At 35.3% G+C, this 20,356-nt stretch overlaps 1 protein-coding gene across 18 annotated transcripts in view; it reads left to right on the forward strand.

Moving 5' to 3' along the window:
- The window catches only part of RIMS2 (regulating synaptic membrane exocytosis 2), a 561,128-nt gene that overhangs the window by 77,061 nt on the left and 463,711 nt on the right, over positions 1 to 20,356 (forward strand). For 4 of the 18 annotated variants that reach the window (XM_040625672.1, XM_040625662.1, XM_040625669.1 and 1 more), the window contains exons 2-3: positions 3,995 to 4,027; positions 4,428 to 4,514. The exons of the other annotated variants lie outside the window; for them this stretch is intronic. In XM_040625672.1, coding sequence (XP_040481606.1) covers positions 3,995 to 4,027; positions 4,428 to 4,514 — 120 coding nt within the window. The remainder of the gene's footprint in view (positions 1 to 3,994; positions 4,028 to 4,427; positions 4,515 to 20,356) is intronic. 18 annotated transcript variants of the gene reach the window in all.

Here is a 20,356-nt window from a genome sequence, read left to right on the forward strand (position 1 = left end):
AAATATCCTGGAAATCACCTTAGCCAGAAGAGAAAGGGCTTCAACAGTGCGAGGAGTTGCAACAATAGCCACCCACTTTTTTGTCTGCACCTCTGAGCAGAGAAGCAATAGTCCATGATCTGAGCACAGATCGCTGATATTTGGAGGACAGAGTCCTTTTTACTAATTCTGACCCCTGCAAGCTGTGTGCAGGTTGTTCCAGGAGCAGGTGCACAGCAATGTGCAATGGGTCTGGCAGGTGGGGAATGGGTAGCTGATACTATGATAAGAGCCCAAGTTGACCAAAATTAACTGCAACGTATAGTTCAAGTCTTCTCCCAAAGTTGAAAGCCTTCATTAGACTCCAAATTTCCAAAATAGTCAAACAGATTTTGCCATTGTTGTCTACCTGGGGAGACAGATTTCTATTGTTTTTTACTCCGTCATCCTCCCAGAATCTTCTCTGTTGTCTTTATTTATATTTTCCTTCCTTCCTTTCCCTTGTGTTTCCCTAGAGACTCTCAATTAAGTAGTGTCTAAAGTTTGTAGTTCTTTTAGTTGTAATCTCATCATTATTCAGGAACTCTGTTGATTTGGTGGTAATGTGTTGTTATATGAGAAGCATTCAGTAGTCTGTCTTTTGGTGAGCCTGAGTTGGGTATTTCTCTTTCCCCATGTTGAAGGCTAGAGGGGGTGTAGTTTATTTGTTTGTTTGTTTGTTTTCTCCCACCTCAAAGGCTAGAAGAGGTAATTATCTTCTTCAGGCTTGTTTGGTTTTGGTAGAACCCCCATTATTTAAGCTTTAGTAAAATATTTTTCCTTGAGTTTAGGATTGTTGAGGAGAGTAGGGAGCTCTGGGAATATTTCATAGTGGTTACTTTCCCCATCTCTTGCTGGATGTAGGAGGAGATTTTTCTTTGATTTTTCACAGTGAGCAACTGGTAGGGCTCCTGGAGATAAAATTTATGGAAATGTGGTCACACAACTAAGACTGGGACCCCTTGGAATTTTAAAGTCTCAACCCAGTCCACGTTGAGTCTCTAGCAATTGGTCAGTTATAGTTAAAAGTATTTCTACAGATAGTAGCTTCAGGTGTGGGCTTCTGCCTCTTGGCTAGTACTCTTGGTAAAATGTGATATTCTGTACCTATTTGTCTGTTTCTTTCATTTTCAGGGCAATAGTTTGTCCAGTAACCGAAACTCTTTGATGGCTCTAAGGAGAGTTGTTGATTTTCGGTTTTGTTCAGCTATTTTGCTTGTTGTAAGGATGGAAGTGATGATTTCTAAGCTTTTTATGTATTAGACTGGAAACTGGAAACCCCTCATACACTTTGGAATGCAGGTTTAATATAGCTGTTCATTGTTAATAATGTTAGTGTATTGTAAAAGAATTATATGATATCATTACTTTTTCATATTACCAGTTCTTAAATTATCTCATCATGAATTTTAATTATGTCCAGACATTTTGAGCTTTGATTTTATTGAAAATATTGGGGAAAAAAGGAGAATAATTTTATACTCGATTGTATTTAAAGACAGGATAAATTTTTTTTAACATAGTGTTTTATTAGTTTAGGTGTAAAATACAGTGATTCAGCAATTCCATACATCACCCGGTGCTCATCACAGCAAGTGCACTCCTTAATCCCCATCACCTACTTAACCTACTCCCCCATCAAGGTCCCCCTGGTAACCATCAGTTTGTTGTCTATAGTTAAGAGCTTCTTTCTTGGTTTGTCTTTCTTTCGCTTTTGCTCATTTGTTTTGTTTCTTAAATTCCACATATGAGTGAAATCATGTGGTTTTTGTCTTTCTCTGATTGCCTTATTTTGCTTAGCATTATACTCTCTAGCTCCATTCATGTCATTGCAAATGGCAAGAGTTCATTTTTTTATGGCTGAATAAAATTCCATTGTATATATACCACGTATTCTTTATTCATTCATCTATTGAATGGGCTGCTTCCATATTTTGGCTATTGTAGATAATGCTGCTATAAACATTGGGGTGCATGTGTCTCTTTGAATTTAGTGTTTTGTATTCTTTGGGTAAATACCCAGTAGTGTGTCCACTGGATCATAGGGTAGTTCTCTTTTTTAATTTTTTGAGGCACCTCCATACTGTTTTCCAGAGTGGCTGCACCAGTTTACATTCCCACCAACAGTGTATGAGACTTCCTTTTTCTCCACATCCTCACCAGCACCTGTTTCTTGTGTTGCTGGTTTTAGCCATTCTGACAGGTGTGAGGTGACAACTCATTGTAGTTTGATTTGCATTTCCCTGAGAGTAAGTTAGGATGAACATCTTTTCACGTGTCTGTTGGCCACCTGACAGGATAAATATTTTAACTGCCTTACTATGATACATATTTTATTTGGGAAGCTTATGCAAGTATTTGTATATTTTACATATAGATATCTTACAATGCCTAGAAATACTTCTTGAATTGGTAATTAACATTTTTGTGTCTGTTAATTTTTCAAGTAACGATTTTGAAATTAGGAACTGAATGGTGGTTTAATATCAATTTGTTTATGATGAAAACTTTTGTCACTAAGTAAAAAAGCAACACGATGCCTTGCAGAGATCATCCAAGAATTCTATAACAATATTGTTTCCTCATTTAAATATTTATTTCAGTATTTATTTATTTAAATAGTTATTGTTTTTAACATACATATCATTTGGTGAAGGGTTATCTTGCATTGTGCTCCATTTGGAGGAGCTGATATGGTAATCTTTCTTTGTCATTATCTGTTTGGGACCTATTTTGTTTTGAAATGTTAAGAGATTTTTATCTAATTCTCTTGGAAATACAATACGTTTTCAGGATACAATCCAATGTCACTCTAAGTTTTTTGAGTTTGTTTGTCGGTAGGATATTTGGTGCTAAATACAGTATTATTAATCCATTATATGACTATATTTAAATACTAAGTGATGTGGCTTTAGCTCTAGAATAAAATTATCACACTTTTTTGAAGTTTATGCAGAGAACACAGGATATTCCTTTTTGGTGTAATATAGAGATACATAATTACCAATTATATTTATCCATTGGGACACAAAAATGTATAAGGGTGTACCTTTTCCTTTATTGCTTATAGCATTATAAATAGGAACACACTGGAAAAGAAAATCAGTTTGATCTAAAAAGAATTTAATGCACAGTTTTAATATAATTTCCTTATGAAAGTCCTAGATTTTGGTGACCAGTTTTAGTTACTAATTCTTAGCCTTTCTTTGGGAAAGTAAAAGCTAATGAACTGATCATTGAGTCAGTCCTAGGTAAAGTGTGGGAAGCCAAATTTCAGAGGAATCCAGTACCCTTGGGTATGATCTTTCTCTGCCTTGTAAATATCCAGTGCTATTTCAGTGAAGCACTGAGTTGATTACAGTTTAAATGCATTTTTCATCTGTTATCTTATATGAATAATTTACTTTAGCTTATAAATGTTTAAAATTTAATATACATAGTTATTTTAGTAGTTATTTTTAGGTAGATTAGGTACATAACCCCCAATTCTTTTATCTGCTCCTTTAAGCAATAAATAAATTCATTTGTAAGCCTTTTAAAATACACTTATAAAACTATACATTTTATTTAAAATATTTATGCCTTCAATTTATATTAAGGAAGAATTTTAAAAAATAGAAAGGAAATTGATTTATCTTCAGTAAAACAAATGTAACTGTGTTTAATATGGTACTTTAAAATAAGTATTTTAAAAGCTTCAATATCAGTATTAATAAAAATGTGCAGAGAACTTGAGGACTAAATCATGGAATCATTAAAAGAGTAGTAGAGTTTTAATATCAGTCCTTTATTCAGAACAAGTGATTCAACTTCTCTTTTTTTGTGTCAGCTTAATTTAAATGTATGATTCCAAGTAGCAAAGCGCTAACCTTTTCTATGTAACAAACCTCATTTTTTATTTTTATACGACCACAAATTGTAGATAGAAAATTTTTCTTAGTACAGTGCACTCAGTTGTGCAAACTTATCTTTTTAGGGTCAAAGAAGAACACAAACCACAACCGACACAGTAAGTAAACGTATTAAGAGTGCAGTAGGCTTGATTTCTGTACCTTTGCCATATTCTGCTTTCTGCACCTGGGATGGTATTAGCTTACACTAATACTGGATAGGCTGCGGCTACTGTGTCTTCTGCTTTCTGACTCTCTGGCTTGTAAGAGAGCTGCCTGCAGCTTCTTACTTCATCCACATATTGACTGGATGTAGTTTTTTGCTGCCTGCTTGTGGACTGGTTAAGTGTTCAAACTTAATTTCCCTACATTCTGACTGCCTGGTGATAATTGGAGCTCACATTTCCATTGGCTGTAGCTTTTGTGCCTGTGTATTTTTATTATTATGGATAAGAAAACATTTGACCTACATTGTTGTTCATTTGGTTATTCAGTCACATTATTTGCTTATTTAAACAGGTGGTTTCCCTTTAGTGGGATCACTGAACTGGTAAATAACGTTCTTCAGCCCCAGCAAAAACAACAAAATGAAAAGGAGCCCCAGACGTAAGTAAGCTGATCTGTATAGACTAAATATTATCTCTGATAGCATAGCATACTGAAGAGTATGTATTAAAATGCTGCCCTTGGAATATTATTCCTCAGAAACAAAAATTGTTAGGTTATGAGTTTGATACTTTTATTTTTAATTATCATGGAAATCTAAAAAGAAAACAGGATAATTTATAAGGTAGTAAAAATGAAGAGAGGTAATTCTCCCCTCAGTTTCAGTATGGATAATGTAAACTGTATTTGTCCAGTAAAACATCTTTCTCCAATTATGCAATATATTCTAAAGTGTGTTTCTTTCAAAAAGAATTCAGAGGACATTGAGAAATATTAACCCCCCAATTCAGTCTTTGGTCAAATAGTTTTGGAAAGGTTTTTTTAGAAAAAGGTCAAGCAGTTTTCTTTATTGTAATACTTCTGAGTGTCTAAAAATGCTCCAAAGGGGTTAGAACATTCAATGTTTACTAAACATATTTGACCACTGTTTTCACCGAACATTTCATTAAGTTATCAACATAATTTGGGAAATGCAGCAATTTATTCTCACATTGATCTGAAGCATTAAAACAAGTCAATTCTATTTATTTTAGTTGTTAGTAGAACAGGAAACACTCTTTAAAAAATTGTTCACACATCTCTTTTTAGCCTTGTGCTAGTAATATTATTTATATTTTGAAGGGGAAGTAACTTTGAGAATGTGAGAAAGATTGTATATATTTAAATTCTAATCTCTCCATGATAACTGTCATCTTACGTCCAAGATGCTCTTACCGCTCAGCCTCCATGCTTTTTTCAAGTGGGAGCTCTGTTTATGGAGAAGATGGTTTGGTTGTAAGGATGGGCAGATCGAAAAGTGACATGAACTCCAGGAGAGGATGAGAAAGACTACTATGGGAGCCCTAAGATGAAATATTCCGAGAAACTTTCATGTTTGCCTTTAATGCAAACTAGGGGATAAACGTCTTTTTGTCTTGTTGTGGCTGAGGGTAATCTGCTCATTCATTTTATATTACCTTGTATGCATCTTATTTAAAATTTTGTTGGTGTTTTCGTTTCAACCAACCTAAAATTACGTTGTGGTACACTACTTCTAAAAGTGTAGAGTAGTCCCCTTCACCCCTACGTGCAGATATGTTCCAAGGCCCCCAGTGGATGTCTGAAACAGCCGACGGCACATAATCCCTATATTTACTGTTTTTTCCCCATACATATATACCTACGATAAAGTTTAATTTATACATGAGGCACAGTAAGAGATAAACAGTGACTGGTGGAGCAATGATAATATGCTCTAATAAAATTTATGTAAATGTGGATTCTCTCAAAAATCTTGTACAATACTCACTCTTCTTCTTGTGATGATGTGAGATGATTAAGTGCCTACATGATGAGATAAAGTGAGGGGAATGATACAGGTCCTGTGACATAGTGTTAGGCTACTGTTGACTTTCCGAGGGTATGGCAGGAGGATCCTATGCTCCAGACCCCAGTGGGTCATGGGTCACTGAAAGCACAGAGAGTGACACTGAAGATGAGGCTTGGGGGGTCTACTGTATATGTAGCTCTAAAATGGGAGCTGTTGCTGTATTTAATCTAGGTGAAGTCAAGACTTGTTTTGTCCTAGCTACTGTTTTATCTTTGGCATCTAACAGAATGCCTGATCTGTAGGAGGAACTCAGCAAACCTTTCTTCACAACTGATTTTACATGTTTTTTCCTTTGATGGTATAAGAATACTGTGCTACAAGGAATAGAAATGAATTTAGTAAACTCTTTTCTAATAAAAAATTGTGTTAAAATGGCGTACCATGTCATTATCTTGCTGATTTTCTCTAAGGCACTGAAATGTCATAAAATAGTAAAATTACTATCAAAATATAATTAGATGCAGGGGCGCCTGGGTGGCACAGCGGTTAAGCGCCTGCCTTCGGCTCAGGGCGTGATCCCGGTGATCTGGGATCGAGCCCCACATCAGGCTCTTCTGCTATGAGCCTGCTTCTTCCTCTCCCACTCCCCCTGCTTGTGTTCCCTCTCTCGCTGGCTGTCTCTATCTCTGCTGAATAAATAAATAAAATCTTTAAAAACAAACAAACAAACAAAAAAAAAAAAAAAAACAAAATATAGTTAGATGCAAATTTGCATCAGTATTAAATGACTTCAGTTACATATCTTATTTGTAAGTTTCAGAAAGTAATCAAGATTAAGTTATATTATTTAGCAGATTACAATGGGCATTAATAAAATAGATACTTTGTTAGTAACTTTAAAAAGTGATGTCTAATTATTGAAATAAAGTGACATTTGATTGGCATAAACAAAGATCAAGGCAAACTTGAAAAGAAATAGCTTTACTTCAATAATAAATATAATTCAGTTTGTTTTGATTTTTGGATAGGAAGATGGTAGGAGAAAAGACTAGTACTTTTGGATGTTTTAAACATTAATTCTTGTTTAATAGGTACTATTTCCATTAAAATATCTTGGGCAGCTCATTCTTGTTGTTAATCTGTGATTTATGCAGTTTTAAAAATTCAGAATTAGGGGTGCCTGGGTGGCTCAGTTGGTTGAGTGTCCAACTCTTTATTTCAGCTAAGGTCTTGATCTCAGAGTCATGAATTCAAGCCCCACATTGGGCTCCACAGTGGGGATGGAGCCTACTTTAAAAAAAAAATTGAGAATTAATAGATTCTGTCAATAGTTAGCTTTTTCATCTTATATTCCTGTTATGCTGCAGATTTTTGGTATATAATTTTCCAGAAGCTTTCCTTTTATCTTTTCTGATCCCAAAACCAGGATACTTGTGAATCTTCTCTTTTAATTCGTCTTTCCGTATTCTAAGACTTCTTTCTGAGTCATCTGATTTTTTTCTCTCTTTGACTACCATTCGAATGGGATAACTTCCTATCTGCCTATTTTCTGTTCATTCATCTATAAAATTATTTCTAAGAACTGAATTCCAGGTATTCATTTAATATATAAAAAATAGGACTTATGTTTCTTCATACTCCATGTAGATATTTTCATAGTAGAATAACTAAGTATTCTATCAGATAGTAGTAAAAGTCTAGTATTTCCTGAACAGTAATTTCATTTTAATGAATTTATATAAATCCCATTTTGTGGCTATTCAAAGCTATAATAATGTAAGTTTCTTGAGTCTTTTTTGGAGTTTGTTTATTTCATAGTTCTTTAATATAACAGGAAGGTTTACTAATTTTGATATTGGTAATTCATGGGAAACTGTAGGTATAAGTAGAACAGCGTGTCCAACTTTGATTTTCCGTAAGTTTTAAGGCATAGAAAATCAATTGAGACATCTGTGTCCGTTGTCAGCTCATTTTAACCTTTGCAGAAATTCCTTAATATACAAATTAAATAATTTTAAGTTTGCTCTTTTCCTTCCTTCCTTCCTTCCTTCCTTCCTTCCTTCCTTCCTTCCTTCCTTTTTCTTTTTTTTATACTTTTTTTTTTGCTTCAGCATCAAAATGAGGGAAAGTTTCTCTAAAGGCAATATAATACAGGTTATATGTATAGTGTAGAACAAGTCCCTGGGTAATTAAGGATGGGCGTACTAGGAAAAAAACTGTTAAATTCTTTGTAATGCAACTGTTAATTTAACTTTGTATCCCAATATCTAACATAATATCAAAGGTAAGTTAGAAAGTTTTAAAATACAGATTAATTAAACCAATAATTGGGTTAGTTTGTTTTGAATTTTCATGTAATGACAGTTTTATTCATGTTGGGACATAATAAAAATTACACTTTTGAAATACTAGGAAAATCTAAAATTTTAATCATTAGAATCAAATGGCCACTTAATACAGTAGTCCTCTTTGATTATGAGGTCTTTTCACAGGAAAAAATGCTAAGAGAAAGAGTGTTTTTTAAGCAGAGAGAACATCATTTGTGAAAGTTTTTTTTTTTTGTTTTTTTTTTTTTGTTTTTGTTTTTGTTTTTTTTTTTTCATTTGTGAAAGTTTTTAAGTAGCAAAGGGTTTGTGGTACAAGATGCAGTATGGCAGGAGATGAGATTCCAGAGGTAGGACTCAGATAGGGCAGTGTTTATACAGAGAGTGAGTCTGAGTCTCAGTATGAAAGGATCTGAGTCTCGGTAAAAAAGGAATATAATTGGAAACTTTCAAACATGGAATTGACGTGATTTAATTTATGTGTAAAGATTAATCTGGCTGCTCTCTGAGTAGACTGAGTGAGAATAGAAATGGGTAGAGCAATGAGGAGGCTTTTATGAAAGACTATGCTAGAGATGATGATGACTTGGACCGGGTTGATTAGAGTGAAGATGGAGGGGAGTGGATTGGGGATATATTTGGAGATTGAAATGGCAGGATTTTTTTTAGTGTAGTAGATATGGAGGAAGTTAGTAAGGAACAAAAAAGAGCCAAAGATGACTGCCAGATTTCTGGTCGGAAGAACTAATTTGGTTGTGATGCCATTAACTCTGATCGAGAAGGGGAAAGGATGAATGGGTTAGGACTAGTAACTAAAATATAAGTTTTAAACTTTTTACGTTTCGGATGTTATAAATTAGCCAACTTTGTAGGAGAGATATGGATTGGCGAGAGTTATAACTTTTGGTGTTAGAGCTAGATGAATAGATAAGATAACTTAGAGAGTGTGTGAGGAAGAGCAGATAAGAAGGTCCATGATTGAGCCCTGAAGAATTCTAATGGTGCACAAGGTGTAGGAATCCAGAGATAAAAGGACTATGGTTCCTGCTCTCACAAATATTTCACATTCAGAAAAAGACATGCTGATGAACAATGAAAAACAATATTGTAGAGATTTTCTGTTTCCTCTTTGACATGTAAAGAGTTTGGAAGTTGTTACTCTCATCCTCGCAGGAAGAAAAGGCTGACCAAGTGGAAAATCAGCAACTCTTCTAAGATTTATCACATAATTGTAATCACAGGACAGATCAATGCCCTGACAACTAGAGGGAGAGGTGAAGAAAGAGAACCACAGCTTAACTGGAACAGAAACTATTGGAGCTAGGATCTGGTAGGAAAACTTAACTATAATTGATGAACTCAGACTGAAGGCTGAGTGTGGACTGACTTGAGTTAAAAATTTGTGGGAGCCCAGCCTTAGGGGATCAACCTTCCCAACCTCCCTGGTTTTGTGAGTTTAACCTCTAGGAATGTCACCAGGCTCTCAACGTGAAGGTCAGTGAAAAATTCTCTCGCACTTCTAGCAGGGGAAGGGTAAAAGAATATATTTTTTTTCAATAAATTGAAATAAATATTCAAAATGGTTGAAATACTCCCAGAGCTTTTTGTTCTCAAGGGAAACTACTTTACCTCAACATGAGAGAAGGGAAATAACCAACTGCAGTCCCCCCTCGCCTTCCCATCTCACTGAAAGGGGAAAAGAAGCTTGGGGTTGCCGCATCAGAGGAAGAGAATGGAGAGAATGGAAAATGGAGAACTTATTAACTACCTAAGACCGGTCACTTTTGCTCACAGCTCATTCCCCAAACCTGTCACAGGGCTCTTAACTGCAAGGAAGTCTAGAAAGTCTTTCCATGTGATCATGAAGAGAGCTGACTCTAATATAATGAGTAGTAGTACATCTACTGCTGTTAGGTTACGTTTGATTTTCATTTATTGCAATGAGATGGAAATTTCAGGATGCCAAAAGATAAAGATTTGCTGCTAAAGCAACGATAACTACCATTTTAGTCGCCACTCCTGGTACTGTTGATTCTGTTGAAACTGCTGTAATGACTTGGGATCAAGGTCAAATTTTGTTAGGGTTAATAACATGAAGAAAATTCCAATACAGAAATACTCCAGAAGGAAGGAACTTTCCTGTGTGTAGTGTTTCCAGGAACATCTATTAAATTTTGTCAGTGAGATTGTAGGGAGAGTTTTGCATTTTCTTAGGTGGCAGTGAAAGGCTAACGGACATTACAAATGTGATCATGAAAATACATGAAAGCATATGAGAAACCTTCAGCTGATCGTTAGAGTACCAAAGCATAAGAATAAGATAAACAGGAAACAGAACGATCTTAAAAAGAACGAGTAGAGATATCAGAAAATCATTCTTCCCTTCTTGGATGGAAGCTGTTGATTTTGATTAGTCATCTACCTGATCCAAGAGTCATTGGTTAGCCATTTCAGTCCGAAGATCTTTTGCTTCTGGAGGAATCTTAAGATCCTCCTATTTAAGATCCCCTGATGGAGCAGATTTCCAACAGTCCAGCAAAATTATTTATGTCTTTTTAGGTGCAAAACATGAATCCAGGGATCCACATTTTGAGGCTTTTACTGAAGTGCTAGTTGTTAACAGGGCTTGTTACAGTCTTTTCCTTCAAAACTCTGGGACATCTTTTCTCTCCTGTCTCTTCCAGAAGACTGAATGTCTAAGTTTCAGGTCATAGAGGGTACCTTAGAAGAATGTTTTGGAGACTGCTTATAACTGTTGATGATAAGAATGAGTGTATCACTTGATTCTTTTGCAGTACTTAATCATGTTAACTTGGAATAGAGCTGAGTCTAGGGTCAGAGGTGAAATTTCTAAATGCACAGGCAGCCTGTTATGAAGTCATAAGGGAGAGCTGGTGGACCTCAAAAAGGGTTGATTTTTCATGTTTTGAAGGCAAATGGCAATGGAAATCGAAAGTTCCTTGAGAATATTGTTGATTTGATTTTACTTTAAAAATTCCAACTGGGGGGTGCCTGGGTGGCTCAGTCGGTTAAGTGTCTGCCTTCTGCCCAGGTCATGATCCCAGGATCCTGGGATTGAGTCCCCCGTCGGCGGGCTCCCTGCTCAGCGGGAGCCTGCTTCTCCCTCTCCCTCTGCTCCTCCCCCATGCTCAAGTGCGCGCGCTCTCTCTCTCTCAAATAAATATCTTTAAAAAACATAAAAATTCCAACTGGGGAGCAACTGGGTGGCTCGGTTAGTTAAGCGTCCGACTCTTGATTTTGGCTCAGGTCATGATCTCAGTGCTGTGAGATTGAGCCTGCCTCGCACTCCGCACTGGTCATAGAGCCTGCTTTATTCTCGTACTCCCATCCAGGGAAGATTACTTCCCAGCCCAAAGGGTAACCTTATCCTTTTATCTGGCACCACAGATTATTTATATATATATAATATATTTATATTTTATACAAACGGAGTCACGTAGTATGTATTCTATTGAGTCTGTATTATTTTGTTCAACACATTTGTGAGATTCACCTAAACGATCGCATGTTGTTGTATTTCATTCATTCTTCTGACTTTATGGTGCTCTAGTACCTGAATATACTACAATTTCTTTGTCTGTTTTACTACTGATATGCATTTGGGGTTTTCCCAGTTTTTGGTTATTATGAATAGTGCTTCTATAAATATTCTGATTCCATTGTGTTTTTTTTTTTTTCCTGTTACTCTGGAGGAGAATTTTGTAGTTATTTGTGAAAATGAAGTACTTAAGCTATTTTTAAAATATTTTCAAATAATAAAGCTAATCATTATGTCAGAGTCATTAGTCTAGTTTCCCATTTATTTATTTGGTACTGTTTCTTGAGTATGCCCTACTGTTTGATGTTTTGGTGGCTCTGCATCTGGCCAAGAAAGGGAGAAAAGGCATTCCAGGCAGAGGAACCGCATATAGGATGATATGATCTGATTTGCACTTTATAATAAACATTAGAGTTATAATAGTCACTTAGGGAGCTTTGTAGAAGTTCAGATGAGAGGTCTGCCAAGGGTCTGGGATGGCCAGCTATGTGGCATATGTTTGTTCTTTTATCATAAAAGGACACTAATTCTTTCTCTTAGCTGATTAGTGATACAGTAGCTTTTATACTTCTTTTTTTAAGCCTCCGTCCATTAAAGAAATCTATTTTGAGCTATAACCTGGTGTGTATATATATATATATATATATATACACACCACATACAAATGTTAATATATAATAGAAACAAGATTTGCATGAAATGCTTACTCGCAGTCTTTCCAATGCTCTGATATATTTTATTAAAAAATTATGAGTCTTGGACAGCTAAATTGATTGGTGCTTAGTGTTGGGTTGCACTCTGCAGTTTGAAAAGCACTCTAAAAAAAAAGTGTGTGACTACATTTAGTGATATTGTTCCAAAACTGCATGCCATGAACTTGTAGAAAGCACTACTTCAGATTCATTCTCTGGTGAAAATCAGTGTTAAAATGATATTTATTTTAATGCTTCAGTTTTGTTAATAATCAAGTCCTACTTTAAGGTTAGAGTGTCACAGATTTGGACTGTTAAAGAAAAAGCTTTATAAATATCATTTCAATTTAAACCTTAGAATAATAATCATAGTTAAGAAGAGTGAGAATACAGAAATATAGTTTAGTATTTGATTAATCTGATACATAATTTTAGTTCCTTCAAAGATAAAAAGGATAGACACTCAGACAATACTAAAACATTGTACTGTAGGTAATGTAGAACATGGGGAACAGATGCTACTTCTATAAGGAAAAGAGTCAACCAAGTTCAAGTCCAGACATAAAGAACACATAAAGGAGAGGAGAGAATGGGGAAACTTTGAGCTAGGTTGTCTTCATATGTTATCTCAATTATCACAGTACTCTGATGTCTATGTTAAAATCCCACCTGACAGATGAAGACTAAACTAAGTAACTTTCCAGCAGTCTCATACAGCTAATAGGAAGTGAAATCAGGACTTAGACCGTGTTTAAAGAAAAATCTTTATATTTTCCTGCCGTAGATTTCCTTGAAATACTGAATTTTTCTTGCTTATTTAAAATACCTCAACTCAATTTTAAATAAGGTGCAAATAATAACGTAGTATGTGTCACCGGCACAGTGCTGGGCGAAAGGTGAATGGTCCTAGACAGATAATATACATAAGAATAATTACAGTGTGATATATTGTTTAGAAGTGTAACCTAAGAGTCAGTGAGTGACTCTGCCAGTTGGTGGGGATCAGACAGGGTTGCTGAAATCTGAAAGAAGAAACTAAATTATATTCTAGTGGGTGGAACAGCCTCTGCAACGATGTGAAAGAGCATGATATGCTTGGGGAACTGTAGGGGGACATTATTGTTCTAGTGTAAATGTCAGAGTTAGTATTCAGATATCTTGGTTGCCAGCATGGTAAGTAGCATTGTGCTACTGGATCATGAAGTAGTTCAAGGTTTATCGTTATCTACATCAATCTGAGATTAAGTGAGTAACCTAGCACAAATTGCAAAAAATGTAAATAATGCAATCAGAGTTTTCTTTTTTCTTTTATTATTATTTTTTAGATGACGAGCAAATAGTATTTTACCCAGGAGCAGTGCATAAAAGTGTTTTACTTCCTAATGTCTTTTTCAAAGAAGTACTTTATTTTGGTTAAGCAGAAAGAACGTGAAGGTTGGATATCTGTAATGGCCTTAAAGTGTTTCTTCTATTTATCTTTTTTTTCTCCCCAGAATTGAATTTGTTGAATACTTTTCTTTAAGAAACAAATTTCAGGGAAGCAATATACTTTCCTCTCATCACCAGAGAGGGGTATCTACATATTCAAGATGAATCATTTCCTATTGTCAATAATAAGCTATGAGTGTACTTTTACTTATTTTGAATCGCAGTTTCTAACATCAAGATGATTTCATCTTGTGAATGAAATAATCATTTCAGTTCAAAGGTTCTATATCTGGTGATTATATAAATTTTTTTTTTTTTTTTTTGTTATTGTTGTTAAGAAGTAGACCTGAATTTCAGTGCCTTTTGGATATTGGTCATGGTGGCATCATGAAACACAGAAACAAAGTTATTTATATTAAAGATACATATTAAAGATAAAGAATTAATATTAGCTAAAGAACTTCATGTAAATGTTAGTATAAAGAGTGTTTCAGCTTGGGCTTTGTGTGTGTGTGTGTGTGTGTGTGTGTGCGCGTGTGTGCAATAGTTACAAATTGTTTTGGAGAAGTATTTTTAGCCTACAGAGAGTGAGCCAAATATCTGATTTATTTGAGATAGTTTTATAATATTTCTCAGCTTTCTCTTACTGATTTCTGTAACTTGTGATGTGGCAAACTAGGTTGGATATCAGACAGTATGGGAAATGATTCTTAGCAAGGAAGTCAGGATATTCTCCCCCAAGCTGCCTCTCCCGCTTCTACTCTATTTCTCTCCCCTTTCTTTTCTCGTACGTACTTTATGCCAAGACAATGCTTTCAACTTCCTGAGTTCTCCATCTGTTTTTATGCTTTGCATAGTTCAGGTTGAATCATTCTTCATTTTCTGCCGATCACAATTTTGCATATCCTTCAAGTCCAGGATGTGCAGGATATTTAAAAACTAAAACTTCTGTGAAGTCATTGAAATCTTCTATGAAGTCATGCCAACACCATTCACAGTTAGTGGCTCTTTTCTTTGTGCTCCAGTACCATTTTTCTTATATATTTATTTAGTATATGTTTCATTTTATCTTGTATCATATAGGTTATATTCAACTCATGTCTATACTTGTTCATATATGTCTATCTTACTGAAGACAGGATTGGTTCATACTCAACTTTATATTTTTGCTCCATCACTTGTGAAACAGTGCACACATAGTACACATTTGTTTATTCACTATTAATTCAAACATCTGGTAAATGTTTATTGAGAACTTGGCTATGGGGCATGCATCATGCCTATCGGTGGGATAAAATGGACAGCAGAAACAGACAAAACAATCCTCATGGATTATATTTTCTAATTAGAAAGATAGGCATTGATCAAATAATCATATATACAGATAAAAGGAGGAATGTGGAAATGCAGTATACTATAGTACTTGGAATAGTTAATGGAAGGATTTGACATAGAGATGCTAAGGAATACCTTCCCAATGAAGCGATGTTGAAGTGCAGTGAAAATAATGAGTTATGGAAGGGAAGAGTACAAAGTATCATGGTTACAATGGCTTCATGAAATTGTTGGGGAACTTGCTTTTACTTTTCTTCTGAAACAACATATAAAACATGAGAGTATCTCATAGAGATCTTTAATCTATTTTTTATATGGATGCTTTGACAAGTTGGTGAATCCTATAGACCCCATCTCAAAATGTTTTTAAATGCATGGGATATAATGCAAGCAAAATATAAATAGGGAGCCAATTAAATTGAAAAATGGGTCTGTCTATAGACTCCTTGGGGGTGTATTATGAGTTAAAATGAAAAAACTTGAGTTAAATAATTCACCTGTAAAGCCAAATAGGTGGCTACTGTTTTTTGAAGATTGGCAATAAAGGACTCATCATGTTAGTAGAGGGGGAAGATGCAACAATGTAAAGATGTCATGTCTCTTGAAACTAGTCTATAAATGCAAAGCAATTTTAGTAGAAATTCTACCAAGATTTTCAAGAGAATGGAATAAAAGGATTAAAACACTTAAATGGAAGAAAAACATTTATAAATAGGAAGACAATTTTCGAAAAGAAGAGCAGAGAGGAGGATTCATTTTGCCAGATATCAAAATGAGTTATAAAACCCAAGTAATATATATTTGGGAATATGTGGCGATCCTTTAAAAATTTTTTTTCCATGAGATTATCCTTCTAGGAAAAGGAAATTGCTTTATTTTGAATTGTTGCAACATATTTTATTATGAAAAGCCCAGGATTTCTTTAGTTTGAGTTACAAAGTACTGCTTGGCAAAGACACATTCCCCTGAAAGGACCTCAAACAAACAAACAAACCTGTACCTATAGAGATTAACTGGCCCAAACCTGTGAAAGGGGAGTTAAAGACATTCAGCATCAGTATGGAAATTCCTGGTGATGTGACCTCGTGACGGCTACTGTTGGAAGTTGTAATAAGCAAACTTTTTAAAGATTACTTCAGCAGCGCCTGGGTGGCTCAGTTGGTTAATTGTCCAACTCTTGGTTTTGGCTCAGGTCCTGATCTCAGGGTCATGAGATCAAGCCGCATATTGGACTCTGTGCTTAGCGTGGAGTCTGCTTAAGACTCTCTCCCTTTCTCACTGCTCCTCCCCGCATGCTTTCTCTCTCTTTCTCAAATAAATAAATCTTTTTTAAAAAAGATTACTTTAAAGAAGGGGTAATGTAAATGGTTAGCTTGTAAAGATCATGAAAACATACCTATGAGATGAGTGAGAAAACAACAGCAACAAAAACATGTGGCTGGGTATAAAATTATCAGAAATAGCAGGATTTCCAGGAACTAGTGGATTGAAAAAGTTCAATTTTTCAAATAACTCAGGAAGTGAAGAAAATTTGCTTTGGAAAACACTGAGTTCATTGAGCTGCTTTAGTGATGACGGAGACATTGATGCAGAAAATACACATGAAAATTTGGATAAAATAGGGGCACTTGGCTGGCTCAGTCAGTATAGCATGTGACTCTAGATCTCAGGGTTGTAAGTTCAAGCCCCACATTGGTTGTCGAGATCCCTTAAAAATAAAATCTTAAAAAAATTTTGCATAAAATAGCTTTATGAAATAAGAAGATGGAAAAAAGCAGTATTTCTAAATTGATATCTTATTGTGTATGTCTTTTAAATATTTATTTGTAACAAAAGTTTTAAATTAAAGTATGTCTTTGACATACATATACTATGTATATCCAGGATCTGCAAAATGTGGCCTGTGGGTCAAACCTGCTTGCTCTACTGCCTGTTTCTGTAAATAAAGTTTCATTGGAACACAGTCACGCTTACATTTTCATATTAGCTATGAATACTTCCACATCTTAAGGGCAGAGTTGAGTAGTTGTGACAAAGTTGAATAGTTGAGGCCCTATGGCCCACAAGACCTAAAATATCCACTGCCTGGCTCTTTAAAGAAAAAGTTTACTGACCTCTGATTTATATCATTGGAAAATTATATATTCAAATTTACATATTTAAGATCTTTTAGACCTTTCATTATATTTGGAGCTTGGTTCTGACAGTATTGTTCTGGAGTAGGAACAAACACAAAAACCAAGGAAATAAAATACAGAGTCTGTAAATAGACCTATGCACATGTGGGAACTTAGTATCTGATAGATTGCCATTACGAATAAGTTGAAGAAAGGATGGACTATTTAATGGTGCTGGGAAAATGCAATCTCTATATGGAGAAGATTGAAATTAAATTCTTGCATCACATCACATATAAAAATAAACTTCAGATCGATTAAAAGCCTAACTGTGAGAGACAAAATTATAAAGCTATTAGAAGAAACTGTAGAATTTTTTGGTGACTGACTTAGGGATAAGTAAGAATTTTTTATAGCCAGCCGCTGAAACCACAAACCATGAAGGGAGAAATTGATGTATTTGACTACATCAAAATTAAAGATTTCTGTTAAACAAAGGACACCATGTACAAAATTAACAATCAGTTGTCAGACTAGGATATTTGTTTTGCTTAACTTATAAATGAGTAACATATAAGCTATATAGGATACTACTGCAAATCAGCAAGGAAAATACAGGAAATCCAACAGAGTATTGGTAAAGGATGGAGTGAATAGGCAATTCATAAGAGGGGCAGTCCCATGGGCTGAACTTCATTAGAAGTCAGACAAACATGAACTGGGAAAAAAATCCCCACAAAAACACATCAATTCATATCTATTAAAGCTGCAAAAATTTTGTAAGTTAAGTAATATCACACATTGGCACAGACAAGAAAAAAACTGGAACCTTTATACCTTTCTTGCAGGGATGCTAACTGGGTTAAGCCACTTGGGAAAGCAGTTTAGAAATATTTAGTGAACTTGAGGATGTGTACTATATATACCCCAGAGAAAACCATACAGGCTTACCTTAGAGATATTGTGCGTTCAGTTCAGACCACTGCAATAAAGTGAATGTGGAAATATAGTGGGTCAAATGAAGTTTTTGGTTTCCAAGTGCATATAAAAGTTATGTGTGCGCCATACTGTAGTCTATAGTGTGCAGCAGCATTCTGTCTTAAAAAAAATGTGTATATCTTAATTAAAAATACTTTATTGTTAGGAGTGCCTGGGTGGCTCAGTCGGTTAAGCATCTGTCTTCAGCTCAGGGTCCTGGGATCTGCTTGTCCCTCTGCCTTTCCCCTCTGCTCATGCTCTCTCTCTCATGCGCTCTCTCTCAAATAAATAAAATCTAAAAAAAAGACTTTACTGCTAAAAAATGCTATATCGTTGCTGATTATGATCACCATAATATGATAATAATGAAAAAGTTTGAAATATTGTGAGAACTACCAAAATGACACGAAACATGGAGTGAACAAAGGCTGTTGGAGAAATGGGGCTGAGAGACTTGCTTGATGCAGGGTTGCCACAAACCTCCAACTTGTAAAATAGGCAGTGTCTGCAAAGTACTAATAAAGCGAAGCACAATAAAATGAGGTGTGCCTGTGTATGGGTTTATAAGTTTATCATTATAGAAATATGTATAATAATGAATTATAAAAGACCAACTTAAAAAAAATAAATTGAATAAAATGTGATATATGTAAACAGAACGTTATACATCCATTAAAATGCAAAATGCAAAACCCAAAGCGGTTAAAAGCATGGCTTCTGGAGCAGCACTGAATTTGGATCTGGTTTTAACGGCTTACCATCTGTGTGACCATGAGCAAAATAGTTTCTCTGAAGGATAGGAATAAAAATAGAAATAATAATAGCACCTGTCTATCTACCTGATATACCATAAACACTGTATGCATTAGCTATAGTTTATCTATGTAGATTTAAATATAAAAAAGTAAAGTGGAATGGCCAATATGACAAGCAGAAATAAGTAAATGGCACAATGCCATTTATGTAAATTGACAAGACTGGTTACCCGATGGAAGAGAAATCACATTGGGGAAGGGAAAGTAATTAAAATAGGAGCCAAGTATGGATATGTGCTACCAAGCTTATGATCAATTCTGTTCTGGATACCTAAGGTTAAAAAAAAGTGAAAGAAAAAGAAGTGTGCATTGCAATCCGTTTCAGGTGGAGGCAAGAGCATGTATAAAGTGCAAAGACCAGTAATGTGAGCCATGGTGATGAATCTAAAGGATGAAAGAAAGCCAGAATGGCATTAACAGAATGAGGGTAAAGAAACAGTGCAAAACATGAGGTTGAAGAGGGAATGTATGCCAGAACATTCAGGGCTTTGTAGGTCTTCATATGAAGCGTTTTCTTTTTATTTAAGAGCAGTCAGAAGCCAGTAAAGTATTTTAAACAGTGTCTTTTAGGAAAGCTGAGTTTTCCTGTAATGTGCAGTAATAGATTGAGAGAGAGAAGTGTGGGAGTGAGTAGCCTTGCTAGGAGACCAGATGGGCATGGGTGGTAACAAGGCCTGTGGTATTCATGGGGGATGTAGAGACAAGTGGAAGGACTCAGGACACATGTAGGAAGTAAAACTGAAAGGACTTAGTGATAAATAAATTATGCATGTGAGGGAGAGAGAGAGTTCCAGAACAATTCTGGACTTCAGGCCGTATAATTGAATGGTAGCACCATTTATTGAAATAGGGAATGCTTGGAAGGGAATCTGGTTCATGTAGGAAAATTATGATTTCAGTTTTATACGTATTGAATTTCAGGTGGCATTGAGATTTCCAAATAGAGATGTCGAGTAGGCAATTGAATTTTAAAGCTCAGAGGAGATCTGAGCTGGACATTTACATTTATAAGTAATTTATAGGTAGATGGAAACTGAAGCCTTGGATATAGGATAAGACTGCCTAAGAAGACACTATAGAATGAAAAGAGAATAGGGCCTGTGTCTTGACCTTTGAAGGAGAAGGAAAATAAAAGGTCCACAGATACAGGAAAATGAGGAGAGCATTGTGACAGCCAAGGGGGGCAGTGAACATAGTGGAACATAACTTCAAATATTGCTGAGAA

Source organism: Ursus maritimus, unplaced genomic scaffold, assembly GCF_017311325.1.
Source record: "Ursus maritimus isolate PB19 unplaced genomic scaffold, ASM1731132v1 scaffold_9, whole genome shotgun sequence".
NCBI lineage: Eukaryota > Metazoa > Chordata > Mammalia > Carnivora > Ursidae > Ursus > Ursus maritimus.